Below are 20,392 nucleotides of genomic sequence, written 5' to 3' on the forward strand. Positions count from 1 at the left end.
ATTCTCGTGGCATGCACTCCCACTTGTTGGACCACGGGTTGGAACATATTGCTAATAGGTGGTGGTGGTGGTGCATTCCTTTGAGCCTCTTGCTCATTGATTTGCCCTTGCATGTCCTCCAATTGCCTTTGGAGTTGACGGATTAAATCGAAATTTTCCGCCATAGCTTCCTCCAACTCTCTATCTCTTCTTGTTCTTGCTTTGTTGTGTCGGCAAAAAGCTTCAACCTCAAGGTCTATAGGTATAAGAGGTGCACCTTTAGACCTTGTATTCATACACTACCTATCAACCAACAAGAACAAAGAGTCAAATCACAATCTTAAAATAGAAAACAAAAATTAAAGCAAGTAAAATGTCTAAAGTAGTTAAGCACAATGAAGCAAAATATCACAAGCAAAGAAACTAAACTAATCCCCGGCAACGGCGCCAAAAACTTGTTCGCTATTATTTTCACCACGCCGCAAGTATACGGTGTAGTTGCAACATAGGGAAGCAAGGTCGTATTCCACAAGGATTAGTAGTCAAATTCTAGTGATTACCTTAAGTCATTATGCTAGAGCTATTTAGACTAAACAAGGAGGTGAGTGGTTTGATTAACTAACAAATTCAAAGACAAAATAAGAACAATCAAATAAAGTGGATTAATTAAGTGATGAAGGTGGTTTAGGGATTAGGCAACGATGGATTAGCAATGGACTTCAATTAGCTCAATATTAGTTTTGATATTCCTATTTATCTAGAGTGATCTCCCCACTAGTTCTAGCCCCCTCCCGGACGACTAAAACTGTAGATTACGGGTCATAGTTGCCGTCCCCGGTCAACTTCTAACCTATAACTCCCAAGAGCACAAATGATCGGTAAACTCTCACCCAACTCTCAACCTCCCGGTTTATTGAGTCAATATGTTTCAAGCTCCTAATCTATTATGATTATCCTCTCCCGATTCAAATCACAAATTAGAAATGCATAGAAAGTGGCCAACAATCCATACAAGAATTAAAGCTATGGCTTGAAAAGATAATAACAAGGAAATAATCAATACATATATTAAGCATAATAATCAATCCATCACATCATCCATGAGCCTAATCCCCAAACCAATGGGGGATTTTATCCAAACATGTTCACAAACAACAAACCAAAATCAAAGAAATACATAAATGAAAGAGAGAGTAAGAAGTGACAAATCCTATTAATGAGCTTTCTTCAATCTTCTCTCCTCTTCAATGCCTTCAATCTTGGTAAAAAGATGTGGTAATGGAGGCTAGGGTTTGGTGTGAATGAATTGGGGAAGATGGAAATGGGTGAGTATGAGGTTGGGGAAGATGAATAATGTGAGGAAAAGGGGGAGAAAGGGGTTTAAGGGCTGAAAAACGCGACTCCGCTCTTTTCCCGCGGTCATGGCCCGCGCCCGTGGTGCTCAAACGTGGGCAAAACTCAGGGAACCCGCGGTCCCGCCCCGCGGCCGCGGGTGGTGACCGCGGTACACCCCTGGAATTGGGAACAGCTGACCCGCGGTCCCACCCCGCGGCCGCGGGTGGTGACCGCGGGGTACTGGGCGTTTTGCACAGTCCGCTCGTTTTGCTCCGTTCTCCCTCGTCCGGACTCGGATTTGGTCGCCGTTTGCGCTCACGGATTCCTCTCGAGACGTACTTCAATCTCATATCTTCAAAATGCTCCAATTAATCCTTTATTTTTCCTGAAATTACTCCAAAACTACACCAAGATATCAAATCTTCATAAAACTAAATATTCGGGCACAAACAAGCATTCACAAGCAAAACATGAAGGGAAATGACAACAAAACATGTGGAATTGAGGTATGAAAACCATGTTTGTCAGCTATTAAATTTAATGCATCAGAAAATAATAAATTTTTTGCTCCCTTCAGGATTCGAACCCAGGATCTGCATGACTGCATTCATCCACCAAGATGATGCATCCACCGTAAATCTTGATGATCGAATGGCTTAAAATGGTTCTCTGTTCTAATTTTATTTAGTGGTTCTTATTTGAACCTCTCCCTATATATATATATTAAATTTTTTGAGAATACGATGATAAATTATAATTTTTTTTTAAATTATAAGATATATCTGAATACAATCAATTATGCAACCCGCATGTGACACCAAATCTAATTAAAATTTATATGTATATTTGTGCGAAAAAACTATGAATATAAATAAATTTTAATGAGAAAATCATGAAATAAATTTTTATTTTAAAATACTTTACTCAAAATAACATCTTTAGGTAAAGCTAAATATAAATTATTTGATTCGCCATTCGACCTTCCACGCGCCTCCGACCTTGGAAACCTGGAAATGTTAAATATGAGATGAGCATACAGAGTACACTCAGTGTGGGAACATGCAATCATTGTCCACGTTAATAAAATGGTAACACATATGATCCAATATGATCCACTGTAACATTCATAACTGTAAGTCGCACGGTGGCATACCAAGGACCTTTCCGTCCTGGACCAATTATGCTGGCCCCTGACGACTAGTTGCAACCATAACTTTAACATGTATATATCGCATTGTGGTATACCAAGGACTTTTACCGTCATGGACCAATTATGCTGGCCCCTAGCAATATTTAATTTAACTCACATATTGTAAACACATAATATTAAAATGAACAATAATTAATCACAACATGCATTTAAATAAATCTCACACATTTAAATAAATCTCACACCTGAAACTTGAACTTGAAGGTTAACTTGAGAATTTCAATCGAAAGTTACGTCCTAGTCGCGCCACACCTAATTATATAGAATAGAACAATAGTTTATTAAGAATAATATAAAACTTAAATATAATTATTATATAATATATGATTTTAAAAAATATTTATATATACATACGTATGTGCGCGAAATTATATAATATGTGTATAAAATCTGTAACTACTTATCTTAATACAATCAGTTTGAATTGTTGTTGCAATTTATTTAATTAATTAAAATTTCAAACCCAAATCTATTTATACTTGTTTTTGAATCTGATGAATCATCTATCCTAGGTCGCTCTTTTTTTTTTTAGGCATGATGAATCATTCAAAAATTTGATTACTTGCCCTTTAAAAATAAATCCAGATGATAGATGATTAATCGAATTGATTTCTCGCCTTTTTCGAGCAAAAACAATTTTTAATTCTTTAAATTTAGTGGATTTATGTGTTTTTTACGTGATTTGACTGATTGTGACTAAAGAAGTTGGTATCTTTCATGTTAATTTCTTCCACTAGATTTTGTTTTTGCATGAATCTTAGTCCAACTCCAAGTCAGCCAAACTCTCTTTTCACCCAATAAAAGATAAGGTTTCACATTAAATTCATGGATTTAGGAAGTACGATTGCTGTCTCCAATTTAATTCGGTAGATATTGGAAATTGATTCGATAAAAGAAATTACTCATCCGTCCACAATTTAAAGCCCTACTTGCTCTTAATTTTTTGTTCACAAACTAAAGCCCTACTCTATTTTGTATACTATTTTACTCTTCTTTTTTTTCCTATATTTACTACCCTTTGCCACTAATAAACCCACCTTAGACACCTTTATCATTTTTATATTCTATATTTACTATGCACTTTAGTGATAATGGACTCACTCACAACACCTTTATCACTTTAGTCAACTATCATTATTACTTTAGTCAACTACCCTTATATTTCATCCACATCACCTTTTTTAGCTTTCTTAGTCTCCGTGCTCACATCAAAGTGGGGCTTTAAATTGTGGACGGAGGGAGTAGAATATATGGAGTTTCCAATTTAAAATCAATTTTAATTAATTTCAAAACTGGGTGGTAATTTTGTAATTATAATAAAATTGAAGGTTTATGTTTAAACTATATATTTTTCTTTTTATTTTCATTTTCTTTAACTTCTTATTTGTTGTTACATTTCTTTCCAAAATTATGAAATTCGATTAATTATAAAATATTTAATATGTATATCAAATTAAAGATCACGATAAAAGCTTTAATACGATATATTTTATGAAAATATTTGATTTAAAATTTAACAATTAAATTCGTTTAAATATTAAAGTTCTATAAATTTATCTCTCCTCTCTCATCTTTTTTGAATAAATAAAATTTTAATTCTTTTTAATTAGTATTTTATTTTTAATTTTTAAACTTATTTTTAATTTTTGTTTTTCATAATATCAAATTTTTAATTGTGAATTCTTTTTTATTTTTTAATATTCAATTCAAAAATATTCAATTAAAATTAATTTTTTTATTATATATATAAGTATAATAATTGAATTAGTATTAATTTTATATAAATATAAAAATTAAAAATATTTTTCCGTGCATTGCACGGGATGCAAATATTAGTAAACTTATAAACAAGGGGTTGAATGTCACATTTCCCAATGCGTTTGTTAACAACAACATGCCGACTCAAAATATGAATATGATGCTGCTTAATGTCGATTTGAGTCCATTTTCATGCAATTATTTTTAAATTTAATTATTTATTACTATATATGGGTGTATTTTAGTGAGATTGCTATTTTTCGTGAGATCATAAGTAAAATGAATAAGACAATATTTAGTGTTGAATGAGACAATATTAAAAAAATTAGTAAAATTTTCGCACTCTCCAAGATTCGAACCCTGATAAAAAATTTCGCCCTCCAGTATATATGTATGTGGTGAAATTTTAGATTGATTTGTACGTGTTGATTTAATGTATCTTACGGTTGATATTTTATTTGAAGGCAGAAAATTTTTATGGGATTCGAATTTGAGAGGGAGTCGAAATTTTACTAATTTTTTTAATATCGTTATTTAACACTACATACTTCAGTATTCATCACTATATACTAGCTTATTCATTAGTCTCACAAAAAATATCAATCTCACTAAAATCAACTCCTATATATATAAACACACACACACAGAGAGAAGGAGAGATAAAGAGAGAGAGAGAGAGATAAAGAGAGATAAAGGGACTAAAATAAAAATATTTTTTTAGCATATAATATAGAATTCAACAACATCATTTGAATTTAATTTATAGGATCTGATGGCTATCATTAATCCTAAAATTAAACTACAAAATAGATGACACTTATAGTAGGATATGATTAAAGGCCGATAATCGGTTCCAATTATCCAGTTAAAACTGTAACCGAACCGAAAAATCGGTTAATCAATTAATCGATAACCGATTTTTACTGATTCGGTTTGATTATCGATTATAGTATTTTCCGTTAATCGGTTAATCAGTTTACCGATCGATTAATCGATTTAACACTATTAATTAATTTATTTATATTTTATTATATTAGAACTTAGAAAATAATCAAAATACCCAAAAATTCCCAAATTACTGTCTAGGGCAGATTTCAATTTTATTCACCGCAAATTCACAGCCTCCTGCCTCCCTCGCGTCGCGCCCTCCCATATCGTCGCTATCGGCGACCGACGCCTCTTCCCACCGACCACCGGGGCGCTGCCTCTCCCCCCGTGCTCAGCCAGTAGAGCCTGCTGACCGCATTCATCTCTCCCAGCACCGCAAGCACGCTGCACGCACCTCGCAGGACCAGCTCTGCCCTGCGCTGCACCGGCGTCGCGCCTGACCCCGCCCTCACTCACAGACGCAGTATATTCTCGGACTTAGGGTAGGTAGAATGAGATCTGCCATTGTTTAGTTGCCTGTAGCAGTTGTCGACTAAAATTACTTGGTATGCTCTCTTAAATAAGGTTTCGATGCAAGTTTGGATGAGACTTTTTTTTTTCATCTTTAGCTTTTTGTTGGTTACCTGTAAGGATGTCAATCGGGCCAATCCACCTCGGTTTCGGGCCAGCCCATTCGGTCCTCGGGTTATTTTAGGTTCGGACTAGTCGATTTTTTTATTTTTTCGGGCTAAAGTTTTTGACCCTAACCCTAACCCACTCGGTTTCGGGCTAGCCCGTTCGGGCCCGCAAGTTTATGATTTTTTTATATGTTTTTTTTTATAGATAATCATATTTTTGTAATAAAAATATGTCGTGTTTTTTAAATCGAGATTTTTCACCTTATTTTAAATACAAAAATTAGTATATATATATATATATTTTTTTTTATCAAGAAAAGGGAGTAGTTTATTAAAAGAAAAATAGCAAGGCACCAGAAGTACCCGAAAGGGGGATACATGCACGCCCAAAGCCATGCAAAAGGAGAAAAAAAAACTGAGAAAAGCAGTCACCCTAAGTGAAGATCAGGTTCAAGAGCTTTCTTGTAGCTAGATATTTTTCATTCCAAGATTTGAAGTCCGAAGAAGGAACCTCTGTTTAACAGACATGCTTCCAACACCCAAAGTCTTGTTTAATCTCAGCAACTAGCTTTCCTTTGTTCCACAAAATTAGTATTATTTTAACGTAAGTTTACATAATATCTAAGTTTAACTTCGTTTTCGATAAAAATTGTATATAAATTTAACATAAATGACTATCTTTCTTTGACTTTTATATCATAAATTGTTTGTTATTAATTGTTTGAAAAAAATCAAAATATATTTTACAAGTATCAAAATGTTATTATTGAATTAAAAAGTAAAGTATTAAAGTTTGAAAAACTAATTATTAAGAAACTGTTCGGTTAATAGGGCCAACCCACTCGGTTTCGGGCCAACCCTATTGGGCTCGGGCTATTTTCGGTTCGGTCCATTCGGGCTAAATTTTTTCCGGGCTAAAAATTTTCTACCCTAACCCTCTTTTTTTATCGATCTATTCGGGTCGACCCGTCGGTTTCGGACTTTTTTGACATCCTTAGTTACCTGCTATCAATTGTTTTGGGTGTTTGCTCCTGATTTGTGTAGGTGGCTCGTTGGTTACCTATAGGTTATAAATAATTTTTTTGGGGGTGTTTGCTCCTGATTTAATGGAGTGGATAAACATAAGTCATGTGTTGGTGGAAGGGGATATGACCTCACCCTTTTTTCATAGGGCAAGAGTTCGAATCCTATTGCTCACATCTCAAAAAATTGAATTTTTTTGAATTTGATAATCTGCCTATTAACCGGATTTCTGAGTGCATTAGATATCTGTCTGATTAATCGGTTAATCAGTTTTACTACCAGACCGAAAATTGATTCGGTTTTCACTTTTCAGTTATTACTTGGCTCTTAATCGGTACCCGTAAATCGATTCGATTATAACCGAACTGAATTGATTACCAGTCTAGATATGATTATCATTTCAACATTTAAACAAATCGTGATTCCTCATTTATGGTGATTCCTCATTTTGGATACTTAAATCGAGTAGGCCTCAACATAAACGAGATAAATCTAAAAATCTTGTTTTATGAGAAAAAAGAAAAAACTTGAATTTGGTCATGTTCATACAAATACAACTAGTATTTTGCCCGTGCGATGCACGGGTATTATATTTTTTTAGATATTATAATTTTTATTTTTTCTTTAAAAAAAATTATTATATTTTTATTTTATATTAGTATTAAATTATATATTATATAAAAATAATGTGATTGTGATGAGTTAATATTATTTTTGAAGTGGTATAAATTTAGGAATATATCTTTGTAAGTGACATGAAATCACCAATCATATTACTATATCAATAGTTTGAAGTGAAATTGTCTAAAAAAAAGTTTAAAGTGAAATTAACTAAACGATGAGTTGCGATCATATTTATTGAGCTTCACTATTATGTACACAACATTTATTTTATACACTTGTTTTAAAATTAATAATAATTATGCAAACGATAATTTATTATTGAAATCCATAAAATTAAACATATTTTGTTGTTGATTTTATCATAGCCATTAAAAATAATGTATTTACAATTTTTTCAATGAACACATGATCTGCTTTATATATAAATGTATCTTTCTGATTAGACGGTTGCACTCGCGTTCAAACTCTGACCCGCGCTCAAATACAAACCCGCTTCCTGATTCGATCCTTGTAAATGACACTATTCAGTTATACAAATGACACTGTCTGTAATTGACTCTATTCTGTTATACAAATGACACCACGTATAATTGACATTATAATATTGTAAATGACACTTCCTGTCATTGACATCATAAAATTGTAAATGACACTATAATGTTTCCAAAATGTTATAGTGTAATTTGTATAACTGAATAATGTCAATTATAGGCAGTGACATTTATATAACTAAATAGTGTCATTTACATGATTTAAATCAAAATGCAGGGTTAAGGTCTGAGTGCGGGTATAATACCGATTCTACAGTGCACCCAATAACATCTAAGTTTTTGTGTTCTGTTTAATTGTTTACCTATTTTTATAAACGAAAAATTAGTGTTGCTGATTATTAAGGTTAAATTAAATGCTACACTTTGGGCGGGAAAATAGTATAGGCATATTGGTTCCACTTTTATATATATATAGATTAATCAATTTACACAATTATATTCTTTAAACAAATAATCAGCAACACTAATTTTTCGTTTATAAAAATAGGGTAAACATTAAACAGAACACAAAAACTTAGGTGGCTATTGGGTGCACTGTAGAATCGGGTTATACCCGCACTCAGACCTTAACCTGCATTTTGATTTAAATCATGTAAATGAACACTATTTAGTTATATAAATGTCACTGCCTATAATTGACATTATTCAGTTATACAAATTACACTATAACATTTTGAAACATTATAGTGTCATTTACAATTTTATGATGTCAATGACAGGAAGTGTCATTTATAATATTATAATGTCAATTATACGTGGTGTCATTTGTATAACAGAATAGAGTCAATTACAGACAATGTCATTTGGTATAACTGAATAGTGTCATTTACAAGGTTCGAATCAGGAAGCGGGTTTGTATTTGAGCGCGGGTCAGAGTTTGAACGCGAGTGCAACCGTCTAATCAGAAAGCTACATTTATATATAAAAGCAGATCATGTGTTCATTGAAAAAATTGTAAATACATTATTTTTAATGGCTATGATAAATCAACAACAAAATATGTTTAATTTTATGGATTTTCAATAATAAATTATCGTTTGCATAATATTATTAATTTTAAAACAAGTGTATAAATAAATGTTGTGTACATAATAGTGAAGCTCAATAAAGTATGATCGACAACTCATCGTTTAGTTAATTTCACTTTAAACTTTTTTTAGACAATTTCACTTCAAACTATTGATATAGTATATGATTGGTGATTCATGTTCACTTACAAAGATATATTCCTAAATTTATACCACTTCAAAAAATAATATTAACTCATCACAATCACATTATTTTTATATAATATATAATTAATACTAATATAAAATAAAAAAATATAATAATTTTTTTTAAAGAAAAAAATAAAAAATTATAATATCTAAAACAAATATAATACCCGTGCATCGCACGGCAAAATACTAGTTAAGGTTTAAAATTAATGCTACAACTTGGGCGGGAAAATAGTATAGGCATATTGGTTCCACTTTTATATATATATAGATATAGATATAGATTCATTCTCATTCCTAAAATCGAAATCTAAATAATTAAAAAAAAAAAACCTTTTTATTTTGAATCACATGTCTCTTGTTTTCGGCGGTTTTGTTAGGCCTCAATTTTTCCGCCACCAATTTCAATTATTTTCTTTACCAGTATTTCGCCTAAAATCTCTCTAGTCAAGCCAACGATACCTTCCAGGAACCGAGGAAATAGGAGGAAAATTAGAAATTCAATTTGTCATAAACAATTCCATTTTGGAAGACCAATTCAAATTGGGTTTTATCTTTTCAAGAAAAGCCTCTTCATTCTCATCCCTTTCTTATAATTTGGAGGCTTTTCTTGATCTAGATTCTAGAGACTCAAATTTAGCTGGAGATTAGGATTTGTTTTTTTGTTTGAGAAAAAAAAGATTCGTTTTTGATTGAAACCCTATTGTGATTTGATGGCGGTTGTGTTTGAATCGTGAAGGGCGTCGATCGTTTCTCTGAATCTTGCTGTGAAATTTTGATGAATCTTGATTTTAGCGAAGAAGACTGGCTTGTGAACATAGATTTTGTTCCCAGGCCTTTGATTCTGCCTGTTGGGAATAAATCGTTTTGCTTCTCTATTCCAAGAGATAGATGGGATAAGGAGTTCTATAAATTGAAGGGTGGATAAATAATTTGTTCTTTGTTTTTTTCGATTTTGGTTGAAAATTGGGTGAAAAAGATTGGATCTTTGGGATTGAATTGTTGAAATTAGATTTCGAAGATGATGAATTCATCACAGGGTTCTACTCTGTCATCAAATGTGACTGGATTTGCAGGAGCAGCCTCTGCTCACAGGGAGGCTCACAGAGAGGCCAAATATATAGATACAGTTCCTGTGTATGTAAAGAGCTGATTGCTGGTGGTGCAGCTGGTGGATTTGCTAAGACGGCCGTTGCCCCGTTGGAACGAACTAAGATACTTCTGCAGGTTGTTATTTGTTTGTTGATGCTGCTTTATGTGATGGAAAGTAGTTGATTGAATGTTTGTTTTGTGCATATTGAGTTGTGATTTCACGATTTAGCCAAGAGGTCTTTTCATTTGTGTTGTTGGATTTTGTTAATTTGTTTGTTTGTATGGTTGGGATCGAGTCTCTTGTGACCGCATTAAGTATTTTTGCCATTCTTAGAGAAATCAAAGGGTTGAAGGTTCATGTTGTTCTGTTTGTATGGTTGGGATCAATCTCGTGCGATTGCGTTAGGTAATTTTCTCCCATTCTTAGAGAGCTCAAAGGATTGAATGATCATGCCAATGAAAAGTTGTTGATGCAACATTGCCTTGTGATGTGTGTGACATCGTTTCATGTGCGTATAATCCCGAATCGTGGTGGTGAATTGAAACTTTTGTAGGGTTGAGAGCAAGTGTCATATGGTTGCATTATATACAAGTGTCGTTCTTAGAGGGTCTGAAGGATTGAATTGTTAATGTCTGCTTGTTAAAATTGAGCATTTGGGATTATCCTATAATTCAAGGATTCTTGACTGTACTTATAGTGCTCGAAATCGTGGTTGCTCCCCTTTTGGTTGATCGTTTCTTGCTTGTAGTCACTCAGTGGCACCATCTTCGTGACTCCCTCGTCCTTTTCTTGTCTTCTGGCCACTAGGTCTACTAATCTTGTTAATTATTTCGGAACATAAACTAGTCACGTTTGTCTGAAGCATTTATGCCCGAATACTTTCTCTTGTAAATAGAGAGAAAGCTTAAATATCTAATACTATTATGTAAAGAAAAAATAAGGGAAGCTTCACTACGATACCTGAATTGTGGCAATATTTTTGAACTTGGTTTGACTAATGTACAACGTCTCTTATTGTTTAATTTGACTGTTTTTCTAGATAGAGTTTATTGAATTATTAGATGAAGCTACATCTATTTTAGCTTCAGATTCAAATTGGAAATGTTGCTTGGATTATTATGCGTTTCTGATTTTGTTACTCGTTGCTTTTCTAGACTAGAACGCAAGGTTTTCAGTCTCTAGGGGTTTACCCCTCTTTGAAGAAGCTACTGAAGCATGAAGGTGTAGCAGGATTTTACAAGTAAGCTTCAAACCATTCATTTCGAGTCATTATCTATTTATCATCACCCAGATTGCCCGGTTGGCTTATTCTTCTTTGTTATTTTTCTATTTTTTCTGCGATCCAGAGGGAATGGAGCAAGTGTACTTCGGATTGTACCCTATGCAGCATTACATTTCATGGCCTACGAGCAGTACCGTTCACGAATCTTGGATAACTACTCGGCTTTGGGAACGGGTCCCGTTGTGGATCTCTTAGCCGGCTCGGCTGCTGGTGGTACTGCAGTTTTATGCACTTATCCACTAGATTTGGCTCGCACCAAACTCGCGTACCAGGTATGCATTTGGATTTCTCGCTTAAGAAGTTATACGAGATTCAAGAAAAACCCATTTTTCACAGTAGTCCTCATGTTTTTAACTGGAATCCTACCAAAAAATGATTGTCCAAATCTAATAAGCAGTGACACACATAAATACACAGAATTCTCTTGCCTAGTTATACTATATGTGGTTGAATTTTCGTTTGCTATTCCGATTTTTCAGGTTGTAGACACCAGAAGCAATTTGCAGCATGGAGCGAGACAATTTAATGCCAATCCTTCTTACAATGGAATTGGAGATGTATTCAAGAGAGTCTACAAAGAAGGGGGAGTCCGCGGTCTCTACCGTGGCATAGGTACACTTGAAATTCGATTAATCTATTTGATCGTATGTTATATTATTTCAGCGTCGTTTTGAAATTTTTAGAGGCATCTTGAAGCCAATGCATGGATTTGTACTACTTTGCTAATAATAATAACCTGAAGTTGCAAAATTTTACTATCAAAATTGATATTGACGATATTTCTTTGCGCAGGTCCGACACTTATAGGTATTCTTCCGTATGCTGGCCTGAAGTTTTATGTCTACGAGGAACTCAAGAGGCACGTCCCCGAAGAACACCAGAAGTCGATTGTAATGCGGCTATCCTGTGGAGCCATAGCCGGTGTACTTGGACAGACTTTGACGTACCCGTTAGATGTTGTGAGGAGGCAGATGCAGGTATTGCACTGTCGCTTACTTCTGTTGAGGGTGTTTACTTTGATCGATAGCTTAGATAGATAAAAATAATATCAGCTAATCCACCACATACATTGATGGATCGATCATTCTTGTTTAATCGTCTCCCTTCAAAGCGGCCTTTCCTTCGATAATTTGTACATGTTACTTGGGAAATCTTGATGAACTTTTTCTGGGCCGACGTGTCTTTAAATTACTAATACCGAGTTATTCCAGGTCGAGCATTTGCAACCTTCATCGCAAGGTGGTCAAGTGTATAAGAGCACGTGGGAGGGGCTCGCTTTCATCGTCCGTAATCACGGTTGGAGACAGTTGTTCGCTGGCCTAAGCATCAATTACATCAAGGTAACTTACCATCTCGAGTCAATTCACTCGTCTCTTCCTTTATCGAATCACAACGCGTTAGTGAAACGAGGTAGACTTCCCGATAGGCACAAATATTGAAATTTGCACATTTTGATCGAACATGAGCCGTAAGTATTATAGCTTTCTAGTATATTTCACCTTTCTACGATGAATGATCGTGGTCCGACCCTAACTTCTTTGGGCATGAAGAGACGAGCTAATTTTATTTCTGCCATCGAAGAATTGTCAAGAATCCGTGATGCTTATGCTGTTTGATCCTTTCCTTCAGGTTGTACCTTCTGTTGCGATTGGATTCACGGTTTATGACGCGATGAAGGTTCAGTTGCGAATTCCTCCTCGTCAAAAATCGAACGCAACGGCATCCGCATAATGTATAGAGAGAGCAGAGCTCGACTTGATAGTAAACGAGTTATAGCTAAAATTCTTTTTATGAATAGTGCGATGAATGACTGTTGTGTGTAGGTTGTTAATTTAGGAATTCATTGGACGTTGAATTCATCATAAACGATCACTAATTAAGTTTTTGGTTTCAAAGATATCAATCTGGAATTTTGTTTTTATTTTTGTTTTTGTGTCTTGTTTTTATCTCATCTTCATATATATGCGTTGATAAACAGATGACATGGAAGATGGATTCAAGTTCTTTCTTGAAAAGATATATATTTATAATTAATTTTGATATAGTTCATTCAATATATATGTAAGCAACAAGGTTAAAAACAAGGTTAAAAAAATACCTTAATCAAGAATGAATCCAATACATTGAGCAAAACAATCTACAAAACATTCAAAAGGGGAACATTTTTATTTACGCAAAAATTTGGGTACAATATACTCGTACAATCGGATTGATCCACACTTGTAATAATGTTATTTATATGATCCGGGTCAAAATGCGGGTTCAGGGTCTAGATGTGATTGCTATCCAATTATACGGTACACCTAATTATACCCAAGGCCACCTCTTTTATTAATATAAGGTCAACTAATTATTTGTTGTAGCCTATTGTTCGAATTAATTTTATACTTGACGATTTAATTACTAATAGTTAGTTTAGCAGTCTACTGTTAATTTAATGTAACATTTAGTTTTAGAGGTGATTTTGTGTACAACTAGGTGTATTGTACAATCGGGTTACACCTGCACTCAGACCCTGATTCACATCCTGATTCGTATCAGCATTTTGACCCGAACCGTGTAAATGACATTATTCTGAATGCGAATCAACTCGATTGTACGATACATCTGCCTGTACCTAAGTTTTTGTGTTAGTTTTATTTAGTAATCTTAAAAAGGTGGATTATGTTTTATACAAATTACTTATATTCATTAATTGTGAAGATGAGAGGAATTTGTTTGCGTTCACTACTATGGACTCCTCCTATCACCCATAAAGCTTAAAGCTATGCTACTTTATGTAAATCAGTGAGAATAGCTACTCCGAGTAGTTTGCGAGTAGCTATGTTTGTTTACAGCCCTACAGTTGATATAACATTAGAAGTCGACCTTATTATTTTCGGAGGTGTAAAAAGGAGAGGCCAACAAATATAGAGTCCCTCCCTCGAAAACTCCTCCGTTTGCCGGACGATCATCTCTACGACGGAGCGAGGCTCGTTTGCTGGCGGTGGTACCACATTATCCACTTCTCATGCCTTCGTCAACGCACAGATGCACGGGATCCTCCTATCACCCATAGAAATTAAAGCTCTGCCACTTTATGTAATAGCCAACACAGACGGCGAAATACACATATCTAAGTTAACTCACCTCTCCAAATCTCACGATAAGATCTTTAATTTGATATATGTAAATATTTGATTTGAAATGTAAAAATTATCCTTATTTAAAGACTAAAAATTAAAAAAAAATCTCTCTTCTGTCTCATTTTTTTCGAGCTTGCAATTTGTAAATGTAGGACAAATTATTTCGAACTTGCAATTACAGGACAAATTATTTTTTCAGACTTATTTTGTCATACTCATGTTGAATTTTCAAAAATTTGCCCTATAATTACGAACCCAAAAAAATTTGTCCTATAAAAAAACTTTGGCTCCATGTTCTACTATGACTTATCAATATTGCTATTGCCTGCAGCTTTTTTTCAGTACAACTTCTCAAAAAAAAAAATCATACATACTGCTTTGCTTAGCTGAATAATAAGATTAATGCGAATCTTAGCTAAAAGTATTTGCTTCTCATGTTTGTTGGATTGAGGCAAAGGAATTTGAAAAGCTTTGTGATTGAATTCTCTAGTAAATGATATGTTTAAATAAATAAATATAAATCTTAAATATAGGTAAATGCAAAAACTAAAATAGAATTAATTCATTTAAATTTCAGAATTAATTCATCCAAATCACTTTTAATTTAATCAAAAATAGAATTTGTATTAAAATTACCCTGATCAATAAGTTGTTGTATTTTTTGACACTTTTTAAAATTTGATGTATTAAAAATCAGAATTGCTTCAAAATTTATATATTTATCCATCAATAATCCAAAAAAAAAAAAGAACTCGTATTGTTATTTGGGTTTGGGCGGGAAACTGCCGCATTTATTTGGGTCCACCGCTTGTAATTTATTTACTCTGCCGCCGCGTTTTAGACACTTCACCGGAAATAGAAAAGCTGAAATGCTTCGTTTGAAACCAGCCTTCCGCAAGCCACCGCCTCCGCGCCGCTGCTGCACCGACGGCGGCGTTTCGGATCCTCATTCCGACATTCTTAGTAGAGAATCGGTAAGCACTCTCCCTTGTTTGATATGCTGATGGCTGTCTTTCAAAATTACGTTAGACCCGAAATTCCGTTTGCATATATGTTTCATAAGAAAAAGGTTTTTAATTTGAAAATTAGGTTAGAGCTGAAATTTCTTATAAATATATGTTTCATAAGAAAAAGTTTTTTATTTGAAATTTAGGTTAGAGCTGAAATTCCTTATGATATATGTTTCATAAGAAAAAGTTTTTTATTTGAAATTTAGGTCAGAGCTGAAATTCCGTATGCATATATGTTTCAAAAGAAAAGGTTTTTTTATTTGAAATTTAGGTTAGAGCTGAAATTCCTTATGAATATATGTTTCATAAGAAAAAGTTTTTTATTTGAAATTTAGGTCAGAGCTGAAATTCCGTATGCATATATGTTTCAAAAGAAAAGGTTTTTTTATTTGAAATTTAGGTTAGAGCTGAAATTCCTTATGAATATATGTTTCATAAGAAAAAGTTTTTTATTTGAAATTTAGGTTAGAGCTGAAATTCCTTATGAATATATGTTTCATAAGAAAAGGTTTTTTTATTTTAAATTTAGGTTAGAGCTGAAATTCCGTATGATATGTTTCATAAGAAAGGGTTTTTTATTTGAAATTTAGGGGTGTATTGGATTGAGCTTCTTTAGGATTTTAAAGGACTTTAAAAAGTCCATGAATTTTTAAGGACTTTAAAAAGTCATAGACTCCGCGTGGAATCACGTGAAATTTAGATGAATCAATCGAAATCTCAAGTCTGAAGCTCGGATTTCGTCCTTTGTATTTTTTTAATAAATCCATTAGAATTCATGGATTGTTAAAATCCATGAAATGTTAAATACCACCTGATTTTAATAGACTTTAAAAAGTCTGGTTTGAATACCTCTAAATTTTAAAAGACTTTAAAGAATCTGGATTGAATATTTTGGATTTTAAAGAACTTTTAAAAGTCTGAATTGAATACACCTAAACTTTCGAAATCCTTTAATAATAGAAGACATTGGTATTGATATGCATATGGCTTTCTTATTCTCAGCATCTAAGGTTTGGGCAGATAAAGCACTTGTATAAAGATTAGTGAATTGGTTAGTCGATTGATTAGTAGAGTGATGACTGATGATGCTATTCCAAAACAAAAATTTGTAGATGATACACATTAGAAGTCGGGCTTATTATTCCCGGAGGTGTAAAGAGGGGATGCCAACAAACATAGAGTCCCTCCCCAAAGAGCTATTGTTCGAAATCCTCCTCCGTTTGCCGGCCGATCATCTCTACGAGAGAGCGAGGCTCGTGTGCCGGCGGTGGTACCGCATTATCCATTCTCATGCCTTCATCAACGAGAAGATGCACGGTGCTACCTATGGACTCCTCCTATCACCCGTAAAGGGTAATACACTGCCACTTTATGTAACAGCTGACGCAGATGGTGGAATCCTCAAATCTGAGCTAAATCACATCTCCAAATTGGGAGTTCTTGCTACCTGCAACGGTTTGGTTCTGGAGTTGGACGACAAACGCTTCCCTCGTCTTGCGAATCCTGCAACGAGGCAGTCATTCCTCCTCCCACCGTATCCTAAAGGGCGCATGTATTGCCAGTTCCACTGTGGTTTAGCATGCTCTGCAGCAGGCCCGGCCCTGGGCATAGGCGAGGGGTGCGACCGCCTAGGGCCCAGGGCAGAATGGGGCCCCAATTTTTTTATTTTTATTGCTATTATTATATGAAAATAATTTTTTTTAGTTGTACAATGGGCCTCAATCAGTAAAAAATACATACAAACCCAAAAGCTCCAATCTTATTCTATTAAAAAAAAGGGCCCACAAGCACACAAGCATATTCAATTAAAAGGGCCATTTTTTCTCATTTCGCCTAGGGCCCATGAAATCTCCGGAACGGGGCTGCTCTGCAGCTTCCTTGGCATATAAAGTGATTGCACCATCCGCTGTTTTCCACTCGGCACCACTCCGACAAATTGACGACGATCTTTCCGTGTTCACTGTTGGAGTCGATGATCTTTTCGTGTTCACTGTTGGAGTCGATGAGTCCTGGAGGCACGTCGAGGTTCACCACCTCCCGACCATGTCAGGCCAATTTTCTTCGACAAGGCTCCCTTGACTAGTGAAGGTTTCGTGCACTGGGGAAAGGGGAGATACTGCATGACGTTGGATGTGGAGACGGAGATCATTACACTGAGTGAAGCCCCTTATGAGTACCATGAACGCGACTATAAATATCTGTCGACTGGGAGGTGTGTGTCGCTCCTGGTTGCGTGTGGGGATCTGTCGTGGGAGGTTTGGGAGATGAAGGCAGAGACGGGCGAGTGGAGGAAGGCGCTGCCCAACGTCGACTTGGGAGCTGAGAAATGGAGGATTCAACAGTTAGCTCCTGAAGATGGTGCAGTTCTTGAACCACTTGGTTGGGTTAAATATCCACATGTTTTAGCCTTCTATTTTGCCGCCTTCTATGGGAAGCAATGCCGGCATTGCATTTTGTACAATCTTGATACGCATCAACTCCACTCCATAAAGCTACCGCAAAACTATGCTAAAGCTTATGCGGCTTTTCCGCATAAGAATAGTCTGATGTGGTTAAGTTAAAAGAGTATTAGAATCGGTATTGTTTATCATCACTTTGCATGGACAGATTATGACCTCACAATTGCTATTCCATTGCAAATCAGCCTGTATTATGTTTGAGAATATTTTGAATGGAATTATTTTATTCCATTGCACTACTACATGGCCATCCAGAATCTACGTGGTGGGAGGAGAATACGTGAGCACCCCGACCACAGCTATCATCGAGTACGTCGGGAACTACACGGTGCCCTCGCCGCCGCCGCTCCCATCCTTCCCCGAATACAACGACACCGCGGCATCGGCCGATTTCACAAGCAGACTGAGAAGCCTCGCGGACAACGTGGACGTCCCAAAAAACGTGATGAAGAATCTATTCTTCACGCTCTCGGTGAATCTATCGCCCTGCACGAAGAGCGCGTGCGTGGGGACCACGAGGCTGATGGCCAGCATGAACAACCTGACGATGCTGCTGCCCATCACCACCGACATCCTTCACGCTTACTGCGGAATCGATGGAGTTTACGATTCCAATTTCCCCGAGTTTCCGCCTCTCGTTTTCAACTACACGGAAGATAGCATAGCCAAGAATGAGTCGGCGTCGGAGATGGCGACGGCGGTGAGTGTTTCAAATACAAATTCATTACTCCTTTGAGCGTTTGTAGATTCTCCATGATAACCATCTCACTCGGAGGATCTGGGAGACTCAATCCTGCTTGCACAAACTCGAGATGTTATTTTATTTGATAAAAATTAATCACTTTTTAATTTATAGAATGTTTTCTTAATTTTAAATCAAGTTAAAACATGTAAAAACAAATGAGAAATATTGGAGCTTCAACGATAGGCGCTCAGATTTTGCCAAAAGACCTTCTGTTATAGTCCCTCCGTCCCATTTGTATTGGCTTCTTTGCCATTTTGGGCTGTCCCAATTGTATTGATCCCCTTTTTAAAATAGCAAAAATAAGGAATGAGATTTAGTGTACCACACTTTATGTTCCACTTTGTGTTCCACTTTCAATTTTATTTATTTTCTTATATATATATTTTTTCAATTTCAACTTTATATGCTTTAGTTTAATTTTGTGACTATTAACTAGGGTTTATTCCATCAATCTAGGGTATATAATTATTTTTTCTCATTTAATTTCACTTTTATTAGTTCATAATAGGTTGATAAATTCAAAGTCATGGTAATATTTTTTAAAAATTTTAATTTTTTACATAAAAATTAAATATAATTCATAGTATCATAATAAATTTTATTTTATAAAAATATTTTTAAAATAATAGATATAAGAATGGGACACAGTGACACACAAAATTATGGGACATTGGATCTCATCCCCAAAAATAAGGGCTCCTAAGTGGGCAAAAGTAAAGCACTCCACCTACTTAACTCATAAATAAAGATTTTCTTAATCTCCGTGTCCAAAAGTAAGAGGCCAATACAAATGGGACGAAGGGAATAGTAATTTATAAAGGAAGCCCTTTACAATTTGCTACAATATTCTTTTCAATATCCTCCAACTCATCAGCTCAATCTTATAGAGTTGAAGTAGCATGATTCCTCTACTATCTCTTTCGCACACATTTATAAAGTATTTCAACTGTGTGCCAAACTTGCTTATGAAAGTTGAAATGATGAATTAATTAATATAGCATACGTGATTGATGCTGATTTTCATTTTCCAGTTCATGCATCGGTGAATATACTATGATTAGTTGATTACTGATGATCAAGTTGGTCCCATTTCCTCAGAAAAAGAAATGATTAATTCAAGAAGAAACCTTTTTACAAGAATAATTAATTCTACTGGATTTGAAGGATGAACTATGTTCCAGCAACCCAACCCACTCCTCCTCGGCCCAATGTGCCCAACTAGGGATGGCAGTGGATCTTGGACCCGGTCCAGATCCGTGGATCAGATCCGTTTTTACGGATCTGGATCTCAATTTTTTAGACCCGATGGATCTGGATCTGGATCTCAGTTTTGAAAACGGATCTGGATCTTGAAATTTTAGATCCGGATCCGGCCCAGATCCGACCCGTGGATCCTTATTTTATTTATTTATATATTTTTTATATTTTATATTAGTTTACTAATAATATTAACTAAATTAAAAATAATAAATAAAT

At 34.9% G+C, this 20,392-nt stretch overlaps 1 protein-coding gene and 1 pseudogene across 1 annotated transcript; both read left to right on the forward strand.

Moving 5' to 3' along the window:
* Positions 1–9,715: 9,715 nt before the first annotated feature.
* On the forward strand, positions 9,716–13,480 carry LOC130995068 (mitochondrial carrier protein CoAc1-like; annotated as a pseudogene).
* A 1,980-nt stretch (positions 13,481–15,460) lies between these two features.
* LOC130995069 (uncharacterized) lies at positions 15,461–18,375 on the forward strand. The gene is made up of 2 exons (XM_057920219.1): positions 15,461–15,676; positions 16,825–18,375. Exons 1-2 carry the CDS (start codon positions 15,572–15,574, stop codon positions 17,398–17,400), a joined length of 681 nt encoding a protein of 226 aa, XP_057776202.1. The 5' UTR covers positions 15,461–15,571; the 3' UTR covers positions 17,401–18,375.
* Positions 18,376–20,392: the final 2,017 nt, after the last annotated feature.

This window comes from Salvia miltiorrhiza, chromosome 7 (genome assembly GCF_028751815.1).
Source record: "Salvia miltiorrhiza cultivar Shanhuang (shh) chromosome 7, IMPLAD_Smil_shh, whole genome shotgun sequence".
Lineage (NCBI taxonomy): Eukaryota > Viridiplantae > Streptophyta > Magnoliopsida > Lamiales > Lamiaceae > Salvia > Salvia miltiorrhiza.

What these genes read in the sequence shown, in the direction of transcription:
- LOC130995069 (XM_057920219.1), top strand. Translation starts at nt 15,572, where the DNA reads ATGCTTCGTTTGAAACCAGCCTTCCGCAAGCCACCGCCTCCGCGCCGC. An exon ending in ACATTCTTAGTAGAGAATCG is followed by an intron (nt 15,677 to 16,824) that starts GTAAGCACTCTC and finishes AAAAATTTGTAG; the next exon opens with ATGATACACATTAGAAGTCG.